Source organism: Chiloscyllium plagiosum, chromosome 30 (assembly GCF_004010195.1).
Source record: "Chiloscyllium plagiosum isolate BGI_BamShark_2017 chromosome 30, ASM401019v2, whole genome shotgun sequence".
Lineage (NCBI taxonomy): Eukaryota > Metazoa > Chordata > Chondrichthyes > Orectolobiformes > Hemiscylliidae > Chiloscyllium > Chiloscyllium plagiosum.
Genome location: NC_057739.1, coordinates 33367149 through 33384544, shown reverse-complemented (window position 1 = coordinate 33384544; position 17396 = coordinate 33367149). Strand labels below are relative to the sequence as shown.

General features: G+C 40.8%; 2 protein-coding genes across 2 annotated transcripts in view; one reads left to right on the top strand and one right to left on the bottom strand.

Moving 5' to 3' along the window:
• phf19 (PHD finger protein 19) overlaps window positions 1–17396 on the top strand; it is an 84137-nt gene that overhangs the window by 58107 nt on the left and 8634 nt on the right. The window lies entirely within an intron of this gene.
• zgc:63972 (protein CutA homolog) overlaps window positions 1–17396 on the bottom strand; it is a 26226-nt gene that overhangs the window by 2730 nt on the left and 6100 nt on the right. The window contains exons 3-5 of the mRNA XM_043720281.1: window positions 13115–13174; window positions 5204–5249; window positions 3242–3291 (exon numbers count right to left, since the gene is read on the bottom strand). Of these exons, the coding sequence (XP_043576216.1) occupies window positions 3242–3291; window positions 5204–5249; window positions 13115–13174 (156 nt within the window). The remainder of the gene's footprint in view (window positions 1–3241; window positions 3292–5203; window positions 5250–13114; window positions 13175–17396) is intronic.

Below are 17396 nucleotides of genomic sequence, written 5' to 3'. Positions count from 1 at the left end.
TGGGTGGCAATTTTAAGGGATCTATGTACCTGCACACCAAGATCCATCTGTTCCTCCACACTGCCAAGAATCCTATCCTTAATCCTGTACTCCGCTTTCAAATTCAACCTTCCAAAATGCATCACCTCACATTTATCCAGGTTGAACTCCATCTGCCACCTCTCAGCCCATCTCTGCATCCTGTCAATGTCACGCTGCAGCCTACAACAGTCCTCTATACTGTCAACGACACCTCCAACCTTTGTCGTCTGCAAACTTGCTGACCCATCCTTCAATCTCCTCATCCAAGTCATTAATAAAAATTACAAAGAAAAGAGGCCCAAGAACAGAGCCCTGTGGAACAACACTCACCACTGACTTCCAGGCAGAATACTTTCCTTCCACTACCACTTGCTGTCTTCGGTTGACCAGCCAATTCTGTATCCGACAGCTAAATTTCCCTGTATCCCATTCCTCCTGACCTTCTGAATGGTTCCATGGGGAACCGTATCAAATGCCTTGAAGTCCATATACACCACATCCACTACTTGACCCTCAACTTGTCTAGTAACATCCTCAAAGAACCAAGATTTGTGAGGCATGACCTGCCCCTCAAAGCTGTGCTGACTGCATTTAATTAAGCCATGCTCTTCCAGATGGTCATAAATTCTATCCCTCAATCCTTTCCAACACCTTGCAGACGAAAGACGTGAGACTGACTGGTCTGTAATTACCGGAGTACCCCATTTCCTTTCTTGGAGAGGAATTACATTTGCCTCTCTCCAGTCCTCAGGTAGGACTCCAGTAGAGAGCGAGGAGACAAAGATCTTTGCAAGCAGCGAAGCAATCCCATTTCTCGCTTCCCAAAGCACCCAAGGACAAATCTGGGGGTCTGGCCCTGGCAACTTGGCAATCTTAATGTTTGTCAAAATATTTCAGCACATCAGCTTCCTCAATCTCTATGTGTTCAGCATGCTTACCTGCTCCTCAATGGTTTCATTCACAAGGTCCTTTTCTTTAGTAAAAACAGAAGCAAAAAACTCATTTAGGGCTTCCCCTACCTCCTCAGACTCTATACACAAGTTCCCTATGCTATCCCTGATCGGCCCTACTCTTTGATCATTCTCTTATTCTTCACATGGTGTAAAATGCCTTTGGAATCTCCCTAATCCTTCCTGCCAAGCCTTTTTTCTGCCCCCTCCTTCCTGGCTTTCCTCAGACCATTTTTGAGCTCCTTCCTCGCCTGCCTGTAATCCCCTAGAGCTGAGCAAGACCCTTGCTTCCTCCACCTTACGTAAAGCTGCCTTCTTTCTTTTGAAAGAAGCTCCTCTGCTCTCGTCATCCAAGGTTCCTTTATCTTACCACTTCTTGCCTGTCTCAGAGGAACACATTTATGCATCACTTGCAACTGTTCCTTAAATGGTCTCCACATGTCTATAGTGCCCTTTCTCTGGAACAATTGCTCCCAGTCCATGCTTCCCAACTCACATCTGATAGCATCATAGTTTCCTTTTCCCAAATTAAATATCCTCCCATTGTGCCCCCTAAGGAGGTGACTGCTCCCTTACTGTTCCTAATTTCTACCCATACTGACTCAATAGGCAGACCCTCCTTGACAATGGTAACTTCTGTAGCTGTGATACCCTCTCTGATTAGCAGTGCTACACTCCCTCTTTCCCCCATCTTCCTACTCTTTAAATATTCTAAGCACTGGAACATCCAGCAACCATTCCTGCCCCTGAGAAATCCACGTCTGTTATGGCCACAACATCATAGCACCAGGTACTGATCCATGCTCTAAGCTCATCACTTTTATTCCTGATACTCCTTGCATTAAAGCAAACACACTTTAACCGATCCCTTGGTTCTTTCCCAGGAAATTCCTTCCCACTAGTTACGCTAACTCTTGCTATTGTCTCATCTCCATCAACTCTCACCAGTGGATCACATGAACCACTTCAAAAAAGTTACCCTTCGTGTCTTTTTCGAACCTTTCTCCTCACTTTATGAGGAGTGTCCCCCCCTAGTCTTGAAATCCCCCATCCTAGGGAAAGGCACCTGCCATTCACCTCATCTGTACCTCATGATTTTATAAACCCCAACCTCCTACTCTGCAGCCTACCCAGCCTCTCCTTACAGTTGAAGCACTTCATTCCTGGTAAGTCTTTCCTGAATCCCCTCCAGCTTAATGTGCTTCCTATAACAGGACTACCAGAACTGGACACAGGACTCCAGAGGTTGAGCGGTGTTATGGAGGTGGAGAGTCAGGCAGGAGTGCAGAGGTAGAAGTGGTATCAAGTAAGTGCAGATATGTGATCAGAAGCCCACCATCAAAACGTGAGGATTATTTAAATCCTGAAGTTCTCTTACTGACTGAGTTCATTCAGGAGGCCAATCTCTGGTTTCCTTACAGCCGAGGTGGGTCCATTCACTTCCAGATCCTGTCCCATTTGCAGGTGAATAACTCCTCTGATGAAGGCAGCAACCTCAGTACTTCAGCTCAAAACACTGCCTACCAATAGACTACAATGCCACTTATGGCCTCAGTAGGTTTATGGAGGAATCACTTCATTAAATGGATGTATAGAAATCTCATTTGTGGCTTAGAAACTTCTCCAGAATGGATTCCTGAAGCACTTGAACATTTATGAACAAGATGTACAGGTTTCTGTATTGAAAGCCAGAGGCCTTTTAGTTGGAAGTTGAGGCAATCTGTTCTGTGTAGCTAAATAGCTTTAAACATTAAAGATTCACTTCAGACTGTATTTCTAAAGTGTTAATGAAATACAGTACCGTTTTTTGACCCCCATGGTTACACACTTTAAGGCCCTTTAGTGTCATCCCCAAATTCTGAGTTTTCTCCTTCACTCTTTATTCCATGTTGAATGGAACATCGAATTGAGTAAATTGCAAACTAACTACACCTGTGAAAATCCACAAGAATGATTCTTTATGAATTTAATGGTGGTAAATGAACAGTTCATCCATTTATACAAATACAACCAATTTGATATTAATATTGAAGGTACATGCTGATATTCTAGAGTTCTTGCTTGATTTCCTTCACAGGTCATTTCAAATTAAATAGTAATCTTCAATGTAATAAATGGGTCAAAGTTCAGCTCAAGGGAAATTGAATATGGTTTGTGGAAAGGAATTGAGGTGTTGAATGTTTTTCATACTTTATATTCTTGAGTTATTAAAACAAAACCAACACTGATGGGATAAATTCTGCCATTCTATGAGTAATTAATAGACTCACCTGATAAATTCTGAGAGTTTGTGGATTTTTGAGGTTCTTGTTTTTAATACCTATGGAAATATTTTAAAAATCACTTAGTACCTTTCATGGGCTATAAATTACATTCTAACCATAGATATCGTTTTTCTGAATCTGGTATTCTAGGCTGTGATTGTTGAATACTGGTCTAGAGGGTGGAACTGGTGCAGTTATGTTTTGCTTCTCTATGCAGCACTGGAGTTAGAATCATTGAATTTAGTACAGCCAATCCACCTAGCCTGCACATCCCTGGATATTATGAGCTATTTAGCATGGCCAATCCACCTAACCTGCACATCTTGGACTGTGGGAGGAAACCCACAACAACACAAGGAGAACATCTGTGTTGAGTTGGCACAGTCCGTTGAGGGTAGAATCAAACTCAGGTCCCTGGCACAGAGAGCAGTGTGGGCATCCTTTGCCCACCTCTCCATGTCTTTCGGATTCTGTCAGCCACATATCTATCTTTTTCCTGTATAATGGGGGTGGAAAAGAAATTTCAAAATATTGTAAGTAGCAATATCAGTAGTCTTTACTCAGTGATCTTGAAAGACTGATGAGATAGAACTTTCATAAGCCTTTTGGGAACGCCTACCTACAGGCCTAAACCAAGCATGAAGGGTTGGGTACAATACCTGTCGCTCAGTCAATTCAAGACAGATAAAATAGACAACTACAGACAAAATCAAAAAGCCTGAATTCAATGAAACTGCAGCCATGTGTCGAGGGAAGGGGTCACTGAGCACAGCCGAAGTTGTTGCCTACACAGGGTGACCACATAGGCTAAGGAGTAGCTAAAAAGGAGATTCCACATCCACACTCCAATTCTAGTATGCATGGAGAGGCTGCAAGAGCGCACAAGCCGCTGATAGCTGCCTTTCAGGTGGGAAGAGATTCTGACATGGACACTTGTGGCTCAACTGGGCTCCAGTGAACCATTTTCTACTTTTCCTGGCACTGGCAAAACAACAAGATGATGGGAATACCATTATGGTTCAGAATGCCACCTTCCAATTCTACATTGCCAACCTTCCTACCAACCTGGAGAGAAAGGCCAATAAAAGTCAGCTGAAAGGACAGATATGACAGCCATTTGCAAACTGTTTAGTTTTTCAGGTAATAATAGATGGTTAATCTAAAACAACTGTACAAAATATGCCTTTAACTCCAAGTTTGCAGATGACAAAACTAGGTGGGAGTTTGAGGTGTGAGGACTACGCAGAGAAATTTTAGGGCGATTTGGAAAGGTTAAATAAGTGAGCAAAGACATGGCAGATGCACTATGATGATAAATGAGGTTCATCACTTTGGAACTGGGTAAATGCTAAAAAGGATGCTCTCGATGACTGTAGTGTCTAGAATCAGGGGTCACAAAGGACAGGCCTTTTAGGTCAGAGATGAAGAGAAATTTCTTCACTCAGACAGGTAAGCCTGTAGAATTCTATGCCATATGAAATTGGAGACACCAAAATTTTGAAACCTTTTAATGATGTAGATACAGTTCTTAGGACTAAAGGAATCAAGAGTATGGAGTGAAAGTGGGTTCAGGGGACTGAGTTGGATGATCAGCAATGGCAGAGCAGGGTAAAAAGGCTGAATGACCTACTCCTGCTCCTACTTTCTTTCTATGTAAAGATGGGATAAACTGATTTTAAAAAGGTTTTGTTAATTAAACTTAGAATGCTCATTGAGAATTTCATCAGCTTTATTAAACATTTTAGAAATTTAGCTTTCAAATAACAATTCCCAATTTGTACCAATTGTTGGATATTGTATTAAATACAATCTCATCCATTATCAGGATAGTTGACACTTAAATCTCCACTGGAATGTTCTAGGTTTATGCATCATGCTTACTCCACAGGATAGGGTGATGCATTTGACACCAAATATTTCCGAAAATAATTTTCATATTGTGAGCAATTGACACATGCAGCAACTCACCATCAGAACTTCAGTAGTTTCTGTTATTTCACTGTCCCAGTTGTATCTGAACAGAATGGAAAGAAACAGATAGTCAGCAAAGATGGGCAAGGTCATTCCTATTTCCAGGAAAGTAATGCTGCAGTTCAGGAATTGCTTTACTGGTCTGTCTGCTGTAGAGTGTGGAAAAGGACGGTTTAAAGTCTGCACATATGGCTTTCAAATACCAGTGTTTAATTTCCCCGACATTATCAATGTACAGTTGAATTGCAATGGCTGCTTCTTACATCATTCATATGTTACAAAGACATGAGATTTAACAGGAATAGTTTGCTCTGTCCTTTCTGATTTTAGATGTTAAAAACATTAAGAGTTGCAGTTTGCCCATCTAACAAGACACAGATTTGTTATGTGCAAAGATCATTTTCTTCAGAGAGGAGCCTGAGATTTCCAAACAAAAAAGGACCTGGTGCTCTTAAGCTTAAGTAGAAAAGTGCAGGAGTTCAGAAACTTTAGAAGGAAGCAGCAGGATTAAAAAAGAGTTAGAATTTCAGAAGACATCAGTATGATCACTGAACGATCTCTAAAATGGAAGCATTGGGAAGTAAATAGTAATCCAATGCGACAGAAGCATAGGTTGATCACTTTGTTGGGGTGGAGTAAGATTATAGAGAAATTAGAGGGTGAGAATACTGGTCAAATTGTTGGGACACGAGTGTGCCAGTGAAGCTTGACAAGGACCGTCTACAGGATAATATAGGAGGGTATTCAAATTAGGTGGTTTTAACAAAAGTTTGTGAATGCCCAAAGGTGCTGAATATGCAGATTAAGGACTCTGCAACAATGACGAGACTCAGCAGCTGACAGCAGTCTTGCCAACTGATTTCAGAATTTCAGTTTGTAAAACATGCTGAGGTTGCATACCTCTGGATTTAGCATGTAAGGGCAACTGGATAGGTTGACAAGTTGAGGCTCGAGATATGATTTTGACAGGAGCAAAAAAAAAGTTTCAGCTCATTGATGTTGAGCTAAAAAGGATATTTTGACTCTTCTACATTTTCATATTGAATAATATAGTTGGCAAATCCAACAACAATTAGGGAGCTGCTGAAGAAACAATAAAAATAAACTTCATTCAGAAGTGAACTGTATACTTGTAGATGTTGCTCCAGGGTTACTTAAAGGACTTGCATGCCATCAAAAGAAATATTTGTGTTCACCTAAAAACACTTAAGATGTAGTTTGTGTCTTGGAAATGACTTGAGGAATAAGAGGGTAGTATCATGGAGAAGACGGCGAAGGAGGTGGTGGTAGAAACGACCAAAATGATCATTGGTCCCACAAGTAGTGAGAGAACAAAAAGGAACAAACAGAACACTGTCCTAGCCGTATTATTTACTTTCAGAGTTCTATAGCAGCCTGGAAACTGATCTGAAGAAACAGTGATGTTGATGCACGTAATTTCTTTTGCTTTTTGACATATTCAAGGTGGGATAAAACAGGACTATATCTGGATATGCATTTGGTCTAGAGACAATGGTTTATAACAATCCAAGAATTAGCTATCTTTTCTCTTTCAGACATGTTAACATTGTCAATGCTGAATATATTTTAACTTCCGTAAGTGAACAGGACAATTTGTACCTAATTATATTTGAGGCTAGAATTCCATTGTACTAGATTACAAGTAAACAAAGAAAATGTTACCGGAATTAATACCAACATGAAAGCAAGTTTAGTGACAAAGTAACTTAAGTCATGAAGTTTGAGAGTCATTTATCTGTTCAATTTTTTAAATCCCAAATCTCTTATACTCTTTGCTTCCAAGTAAAGATTTCTCTTTTAATGATCTTGCTTGACTCTGTAATTAGGATCCTCTGGGGCAGAACAAATTCTCCCAATTGTTTGGGTGGAAACCTTTCTTTGCTTGATCACAAGACTATATGTTTGTACTTCTGAAAGATATGATTTTTTTAAAAGATCCAATGGTTTGAACTGTAGCAAACTGAACTGAGACGAGGTTGATTGCTTAAAAATATAAAGCCACTGAAGTAACTTCAGAGGCTGGTAACCTGCCAGCATGGTCACCCATTATTTACTTGTGCACAGTACACTGTAGCCAGCCAGCTCAAAGCCAGTCCACTCAGCTGAGGAGATTCTAATCTCCTGATTATATTTTTTTGATCCCTGAAAAGGTAGGATTGACTGTCACATGCAGCACATGAAAGCTATGTTTTATAAACCAAAACTCAAGGTCAAGCTTTGAGATTGATTTTTACATGTCTCTGAAATAACTGCACAGAGGCTGGTTCCAATCACTAAGCCACCCTTGCTTGATTAGTGCACAGTACATCAGTCCTCACCTGAGGGGAATCTAATTTATTTTCTTCCAGACCGAGGAGACTTTCTGAAACTTTGTTTTTTTTCCCCTTAAACTCCCACACTGCTACCAGTGTTACTGCTTATTTTCCCCAGTAACCATGTATGCGCGCACAGGTGCAGGACAGTGAAGAACAACGAGTGCAGAAATCTTCCACTACCGGAAGAAAAGAAAACACCTGAGTGGCCAGTGATAAGCACTATCTGTCTCTCAAGAAGGGCAAAGCCTCTCAAGGTAAAGGGGAGGGCAAGGACTAAATCAAAATAGAACCAGAGGGGGAAATAAAACACTGCACCCCACAGTACCCACTTCTCCCTGAAATCCTTAGGTGTTGTAGACAGTGCATGCTCCTTCTCCAGGGACACCCAGGCCCAAATGTAACTGAAGAGAGGCAGGCAATCAATGATAGCGACCCCTCTCTCCTGATTATACTTGGCTTTTCCCTTTAGTGAAAAACAAGTGCATGCATCTTTATTCCTTTTCCACCACCAGGAAGGAAGGAAACACCCGAGTGTCCAGTATACAAGCAGTGACCAAAGGGCTATGCTGCATGATCAAAAAGTGAAAGGGGAGGGCAGGGACATAATCAAAATAGAGTTGGAGGGGGGAGTAAAACACGACACACCCCACAATGCCCACCTCTCCATAAAAATGACCCCCTCTCTCCTGGCTATAAAAGTTTTTTAAAAAATTCTATTTCTTTTGTTATTTTCTTTTCCCCCTTCTTCCCACATAACTGCCTAACAGCATAGAGTCATAGAGATGTATAACATGGAAACAGGCCCTTCGGTCCAACTTGTCCATGCCGACCAAATATCCCAACCTAGTCCCTTTTGCCAGCACTTGACCCATATCCCTCCAAACCCTTCCTATTCATATAATTGCATTATTTAAAAAGGCATCTGGATGAGTATATCATGCTAATTCCATACATACGCCACCCTCTGCATGAAAAAGTTGCCCCTTAGGTCTCTTTTATATCTTTCCCCTCACCCTAAACCTATGCCCTCTAGTTCTGGACTCCCTCACCTCAGGGAAAAGACTTTGTATATTTATCCTATCCATGCCCCTCATGATTTTATAACTCTGAGGTCAACCCTTAGCCTCCAACACTCCAGGAAAACTGCCCTAGCCTATTTAGCCTCTCCCTATAGCTCAAATCTTCCAACCCTGGTAACACCTTTGGAAATCTTTTCTGAACCCTTTCAAGTTTAACATCCTTCCAACAGGAAGGATATCAGAATTGAAAGCAATATTCCAAAAGTGGCCTAACCAATGTCCTACAGCCGCAGCATGACCTCCCAACCCCTGTACTCAATACTCTGACCAATAAAAGAAAGCATACCAAACACCTTCATTATCCTAACTACCTGCGACTCCACTTTCAAGGAGCTATGAACTTGCACTCCAAGGTCTTTGTTCAGCAACATTCCCTAGGACCTTACCATTAAGTGTATAAGTCCTGCTAAGATTTGCTTTCCCAAAATGCAGCACCTCACATTTATCTAAATTAAATGCCATCTGCCACTTCTCAGCCCACTGGCCCATCTGATCAAGATCCCATTGTAATCTGAGGTAACCTTCTTCACTGTCCACCACAACTCCAATTTTGGAGTCGTCTGCAAACTTACTTACTATACCTCTTATGCTTACATCCAAAATCATTTATATAAATGAAAAGTAGTGGACCCAGCACCAATCCTTGTGGCACTCCACTGGTCACAGGCGTCCTGTCTGAGAAACAACCCTCCGTCTTCTACCTTTGAGCCAGCTCTGTATCCAAAAGGCTCGTTCTCCTTGTATTCCATGAGATCTAACCTTGCTAAATCAGTCTCCCATGGGGAACCTTGTCGAACGTCTTACTGAAGTCCATATAGATCACATCTACTGCTCTGCCCTCAATCTTCTTTGTTACTTCATCAAAAAACTCAACCAAGTTTGTGAGACATGATTTCCCATGCAGCAAGCTATGCTGACTATCCCTAAATCAGTCCTTGTCTCTTCAAATACATGTACATCCTATCCCTCAGGATTCCCTCCAACAACTTCCCCACCATCGACCTCAGGCTCACTGGTCTATAGTTCCCTGGCTTGTCCATACCACCCATCTTAAATAATGGCACCACGTTAGCCAACCTCCAGTCTTCTGGCACCTCACCTGTGACTATCGATAATACAAATATCTCAGCAAGAGGCCCAGCAATCACTTCCCTAGCTTCCCACAGAATTCTAGGGTACACCTGATCAGGTCCTGGAGATTTATTCACCTTTATGCTTTTCAAAACATCCAGCACTTCCTCCCTGCAATGTGGACATTTTTCAAGATGTCACCATCTACTTCCCTACATTCTGTATCTTCTATGTCCTTTTCCAGTGAACACTGATGCAAAATACTCATTTAGTATCTTCCCCATCTCCTGTGGCTCCACATAAAGGTTGCCTTGCTGATCTTTGAGGGGCCCTATTCACCCTTTTGTCCTTAATGTATTTGTAAAAACCCTTTGGATTCTCCTTAACACTATTTGCCAGAGCTATCTCATGTCCCCTTTTTGCCCTCCTGATTTCCCTCTTAAGTATACTGCTACTGCCTTTATACTCTAAAGATTCACTCAAATTCTGTCTACACTTTACATATGCTTCCTTCTTTTTCTTAACCCTCAACTTCTTTGGTCATCCAACATTCCCTACACATACCAGCCTTGCCTTTCACCTTAACAGGAATATACTGTCTCTGGACTCAGATTTCTGAAGGCTTCCCATTTTCCAGCCATCCCTTTACCTGCTAAGGTCTGCACCCAATCAGCTTTTGAAAGTTCTTGCCTTATACTGTCAAAATTAGCTTTCCTCCAATTTAGAAATTCAACTGTTAGATCTGGTCTATTGTTTTCCATCATGATTTTGAAACTAATAGAATTATGGTCACTGGCCCCCAAGTGCTCCCCCACTGACATCTCAGTCACCTGCCCTGCCTTATTTCCCAAGAGCAGGTCAAGCTTTGCACCTTTAGTAGGTACATCCACATACTGAATCAGAACAGTTTCTTGTACACACTTAAATTCCTCTCCATCTAAACCCTTAACACTATGGCAGTCCCAGTCTATGTTTGGAAAGACAAAATTCCTGACCATAACCACTCTAATATTCTTACAGATAATTGAAATCTCCTTACAAATTTGTTTCTCAATTTCCCATTGGCTATTAGGGAGATCTATAATACAATCCCAAGGAGATAACCAACCCTTTCTTATTTCTCAATTCCACACAAATAACTTCTCTGGATGTATATCCAGGAATATCCTCCCTCAGCACAGCTTTACAGCTATCCCTTATCAAAAACACCACGCCCCTCCTCTCCTGCATCCCTTTGTCCTTCCTATAGCATTTGTATCCTGGAACATTAAGCTGCCAGTTCTGTCCATCCCTAAGCCATGTTTCTGTCATTGCTGTGATATCCCAGTCCCATGTTCCTCACCATGCCCTGAGTTCATCTACCTTCCCTATTAGGTCTCTTGCATTGGAATTAAAGCAGTTTATATTATCAGCCCTACCTTGTTCTCTGCTATGTTCCTGCCTGCTCTGACTGTGACTCACTTTTCTCAACTGTACCAGTCTCACATGGATCTCTTTCCTCCGTCTCCCTGGGTCCCACCCCACCCACCTTACTAGTTTAAATCTTCCCGAGCAGTTCTAACAAATCTCCCTGCCAGTCTATTACTCCCCTTCCAATTCAGGTGCAATCCAGCCTTTTGTACAGGTCACTTCTACACCAGAAGAGTTTCCAACGATCCAAAACTGTGAATTCTTCTCCCAAACACCAGCTCTTCAGGTATGCATTTATCTGCTTTATCCTCTTATTCCTACCCTCACTAATTCACAGCACCGGGAGTAATCCAGATATTACTACTCCAAAGGATCTCCTTTTTAAATTTCTGCCTAACTCTATATTCTCCCTTCAGAACCTCATCCTTTTCCCTTCCTTATCATTGGAACCAATGTGTACCATGACCTCCTGCTGGTCCCTCTCCTCAGAATATTCTGCACCCTCCCTGAGACATCCTGGATGCTGGCACCAGGGAGGCAACACCATTCTGATTGTGGCTGGCCTCAAATGTCTCAGTGCCCCTGACTAGAGAGTCCCCGAACACAATTGATCACTTGAAACCCGATATACACTAGAGCTGGTCTCAATACCAGAAACTTGGCTGTTTGTGCTACACTCCCCTGAGAATCCATCACCCCCTACATTTTCCAAAACAGCATAGTTGTTTGCAATGGGGCTAGCCACAGAAGACTCCTGCACTAGCTGCCTACATCTCCTACCTTTCTTGGAATTAGCTCAGCTACCCGACTGTATCTGCAGCTTTTTTGCTTTCCTAGAACCACCATCCATTACACCCCCAGCTCTTGTAATTTCCTCATTGCCTCTAACTGTCATTCCAACCGATCCATTCGATCTAACAGAATTCACAACATTTATTGCAGATATAATCCTCAGTAACACGTATCCTCTCCCTAAACGCTCATATCCAGCAAGAACATATCACTCTATTAAAGATCCTGGCACCAGGCAGGCAACATACCATTCTGATCTTGTGCTGCTGGCCACAGAAATGTGTCTGTGCCCCTGACTAAAGTGGAGGCTCCCTGCCTCTATTCTTGATGAAGGTCTTTTGCCCGAAATGTCGATTTTCCTGCTCCTCGGATGCGGACTGACCTGCTGTGCTTTTCCATGACCACTCTGATCTAAACTTAAATCAATATAGAGTTGAGGGGGAAATATCCACTCCCTGCAGTGCCCACCTCTCCCTGAAAACCTCAAGGGTGAGAGTAGACACCGCATGCTCCTTCTCCAAGGATACCCAGGCCTGAACATAACTGTGGAAGAGAGGCAGGCAATCAGCCATAATGACCCCCTCTCGGTTATATTGGTCAGCCAGGTCCTTCCTGCTTGGCCCAGATCAACAGCCTCAATCGAGTAGTTAACAAGGTCCACCTGGTTCCAATCACTACAGCAAAGGAAAGAAAACAAAAAGAATTGGCTTCTGGAACAAACACTAAAGTATCAGGGAACAGCCACATTTCCACGCCAAAGGAATCAACTAATTTCCCCAGCCCTAGGTTTAAACATTAATTCTCAAAAGACAATGAACTCTAAACTGTAATTTTAGATCACCACCATTCTCCTCTAACTCTTTGTACATGTAAGAGGATGTCATTGGGAAGCACCAAGTGACTGCATGAGCTGTATGCTTGATGTCACATTTTTCTTGAGGGTGGCATGCAGTAAAAATTGGTCTTCATTCAAGAAAACCCAATGATTGGCTCCTTATTTCTTACAGTAAAAAGAATTAAAAGGAGCTGAAAAATAAAAAAGGAAACCAGTTCACCACTCCTCACCTAGTAACAACAGGTTTTAGATGGTTTAGTTTGAAATGCAAGAGGAGATTTTTAGCTTTGGAATAACCCATGGACTTTCACAGATGTGAAACATTCAGATTTGCTTCCTGACAATCTAAACATTGAAAAACAAAAGATTTTTTTCTTTAACTTACATGGAAAACACTTTTGGTAAGATGCTCACACAAGCAGCCAGCTTCTTCTCCACAATAGTCCTAGGGAGGGAGGTCAAAAAATATCAAAATCAACTGAGCCCACTATTTTTGAAAGGTAATCAACAATTTACACTTCATTTTATTATTGTAGTTATTCTTTATCATCTTTAATATGTACCCAGAACTGGATATGCCTCAATTCAACATGTTACCATGACAACCCAGATAGTGGTAGCAAAGCACGACTATTTGCTGTTCTCAAAGTGTAATTAGTGAGACAGTTCTGCATTTCCTTTAAAGTCTGCACAAATTGAAGAATCCATCCTACCCTTTAGCATCAGCCAGTTTCTACTTTAGTAGAATGTGAAATGCTGCTTAACAGACAATATATTTTAACATACTGAATAGAGAAAAGATGTTGCTTTCAGGGATGGTGATTGATGGAAAAGTGTCACTGATGTCACCAACAACTGCACCATCTGAGAGATTACGGAATAGTTTCCATTTTGAGGTGAAGAAAACCAATCCATATACAGAAGTGTTCAAACGTGGCTAGTAGTCCTACATGTACCCACATTACTCAAATGATCACAAAACACCCCTCTAACTTCAGAGAGCAAGGGGTTTCATCCCACAAAAGTCTCCGCATTCAAAGGATCATCCTCTGCTATTGTTAGAAATTTAGTTAAGTCCATTGCCAGTAAGTACAGGGCTACAAACTATGAGAGTGTATTTATTGGGAATCAATGACACTTCTTGTTCATTAGACCTGCCTTTGTGTGTTCAATTTCCATGAGCAGTTGAAAGGTATAACATTGAGGACTTGGGTGGATAGGCCAAGCTATTGAGCATCTCCTGAGTGAGATTAGACTATTGTTAATGAACAAGGCAGAATTTGAACGGTGGTATGAGATTGAAGTCAAATGAGGTACAGAAATTTAAAAAATAAAAGATTGCATAGGAGATATGGCACAGAAATGGACCATTCAGCCAATCCACACTATTCTCGTGTTCCTGCTGCACGCGAGTTACCTGTCATCTTACCCTCTTCTAAATCAACCATACCAGCCTCATTTTCTTTCTCCATGAAAATCCTCATCCCACTTCAATTGAAGACATCTGTGCTATTTGTTTTTACCACATCCTTTGGTAGCAGGTTTTACATCATTTGGGGGTAAAGAAATTTTCTCTTGAATTCCTATTTGTTTTCTTATCACTCATATTGATGGGCCCTAGATACACTGCACCCCTACAAAGATAACTTCCTCTGTATATACTATAAAAAAACCCTTAATTTTTAATAGCTCTATAAAAAAGTTCTTTTTCAGAAGGCAAGACCCATTCAGTCGATCCCTTCTATGTTTTTATACTCATTTCTGGCATCATCCTAGTCGATCCTTAACACCATTTTTAATCCCTTTTATAATATGGTGACCAGAACTGCATGCAAGACTCAAGTCTGAAACAATCAAAATATGATAGAGTCAAACAATTTCTCTTTAAAATTTTACCTGTTTAGAAATAGAACACTAGAATAAAGTGGATTGGCTGAATGGTCCATTTCTGTGCCATATCTCCTTTGTAATCTTTTAATCACTTTTTAAATTTCTGTACCTCATTTGACTTCAAAATCTCATGCCACCGTTCAAATTCTGCCTTGTTCATTAACAATAGTCTAATCTCACTAAGGAAATGCTCAATAGCTTGGCCTAATCACCCAGGTCCTCCATGTAGTTTTGTTATGGCTTTCCTACCCTATGGTATAACTTATAGTGAGTAATTGTACAAGAGTTCCCTTTGTACCTCTACAAGTATTAACTGTGCTGCCTACTAAAACAAGAATTAAGTGGGAGAGAAAAAGACAAAGAAAAAAGGTTATAAAATGTACAATAATTAAAATCTGAAGGAATGGAGATTTACACTCAAAAGTATTATTTTCAGTGTGAAAGATTGTTTGGCTGTCATTAAAATTTATTATGCCATTGAGGTTACTTAAACCTACCACAGATTGTTAGGGCATATCTGTTTCAATTAAAGATAACAACAAGAACTTCACACTGTTCAATAAGTTTGAATTGTACATCACTGTTTTGGTACAGTTTACAGAGCAAAGGTGACCTTTAGACTTCTGGATTTTCACCTTTAACTGTATGTATTTGCTGAACTGGTTGCCAACTTGCACACAAAAAAAACTAAAGTGCCATTAGCATAGTTGTTATAATATTAAATTAAAGGTCTTTTATTATTTAAAGGCTACATGAAACTAATATGGGTGTAATTTTAGTACCTCACGCAAAAATTAAACAAAGTGTTGAGTGAACCAGTTGGACTTGTTAGTGATTTTTTTGAGGGTCAGTGGAGCCTGAAAGCAAGCAAGAATTTAAAAACTAGGAGTATCCACTTCAAAACAAAGTATTATTCAGCTGTTAACATCCATCAGTTCTAGATATCCATGGAATTAATTGTTTTTAAGAATAACTGGACATACCATCTGTTTACAATATACCTTTAATGTTTGTGGTTAAAAACAATTGACTGACTGTCAATTTCTAAATAAAATTTCTGCTTTTTTACTCCTGGAATGGGGACACTGCTGCCTCCAAGTACACTTCCAAGCCCGATTTGATACTAGAATTCCTTCCCTGTGCGGAGTCAAAATCTTGACATTCCTTTTCTGACAGCACAGAGAAAGTATCTGCTCACATGGATTTAAGCAGCTAAAGAACACACGCAAGACAGAATTTCAAAACTGCAAATGAAAGAGAGCGCGAGAGAGCGCCAAAAGGATATAGTCAGACAGAGAAGCATGAAGTGATACATTTTCGTAGGAAGAATGCAACAGAGGCAACATAATATAAAACTAATGTTGAAGTTGGCAAGGTAGGTTGAGGAAGTGATTAATAAAGCTCCTGGGCTCTAAGTAGGTGCCTAGATTACAAAACGAAGAATGTTTTGGAAACACTGGTCCAGCCTCAACTGGAATATTATGTTCAATTCTGGGCAATAAGCATAAGAATGTGAAGGTATTAGAGAAGCTGCACAAAAGTTATGGGAGGGTTCCAGGGTTGAGGGACTTATGTGGATAGACTGGAGAAGTTGGGGCTGTTTCCCTTAGAGAAGGTTGAGAGATTAGTTTCTACAAGTGTAAAAAATCATGAAGATTCTGGATGGAGTACATCAGGAAGAAATGTTCCATTAAGGACCCTGCTGTGGGCAGCAACAAAAGATCCAACAGGAATAGGTGGAAAAATATCCAGTTGTTGTGTTTAAAAAGGTAAGAACATGAGGTGCACTGCTGGAAAGGGTAGGCCAGAAATGGTAAGGGAATGACTAGCTGAGTTCTTATAAAAACCACCACAGGCCTGGACCCCTCCCATGTTGTGACCATTCTATACCAGTGCTAAGTTTGTGCTTTAGCTACATCTCACTAAAGATTTCATATGATCTCTCTTGTCCACATTCTATGTTTAGTTGTGCTGAATTTATATCTGATAAGTAATTTCATTTTTTTCACTATTATCTGTTTATTTAGTTCAGTAATCAATCAACTCAGTGAAACATGACAGATGGAATATGATAAGATCTAAAGTCAATTTCAAAATTCTATTAGATGCATGAAGTTTGTGACTGGATTATGAAGAAATTAAACCCCTTGTTCCAACCTGGAAAATATATTTGCACAATAAATAAGATTCAAGTTACAAAAGATCAACTAGGTCAGTTGAGACATGGCATAATGTACAGGCTTATTTTCAAACACTGAGTCAGGGTGCAACTAACTGGGAGATTTGCTTCAGTAATGCTCAATATACTTGACCATTGGCAGGAGCAGTTAACCACACACTGCTGCTTCAAAGAAGTCAGAGATTGGTGTGGCCTCTTCAAGAATGCAATCAGCTTGATGCTTGAGCCTTAATTTAGTTAGAACCATAGAGATATTGAGCATGGAAACAGACCCTTCAGTCCAACTTGTCCATGCCAACCAAATAGCCCAACCCAATCTAGTCCCACCTGCCAGCACCCACCCCATATCCCTCCAAACCCTTTTATTCATATACCCATCCAAATGCCTTTTAAATGTTGCAGTTGTACCAGCCTCCACCACTTCATCTGGCAGCTAATTCCATACACGTAGCACCCTCTGAAAGAGTTGCCCCTTCGTTCTCTTTTATATCTTTCCCCTCTCATCCTAAACCTATGCCCTCTAGTTCTGGACTCCCCCCACCACAGGGAAAAGACTTTGTCTATTTACCCTATCCATGCCCCTCATGATTTTATAAAG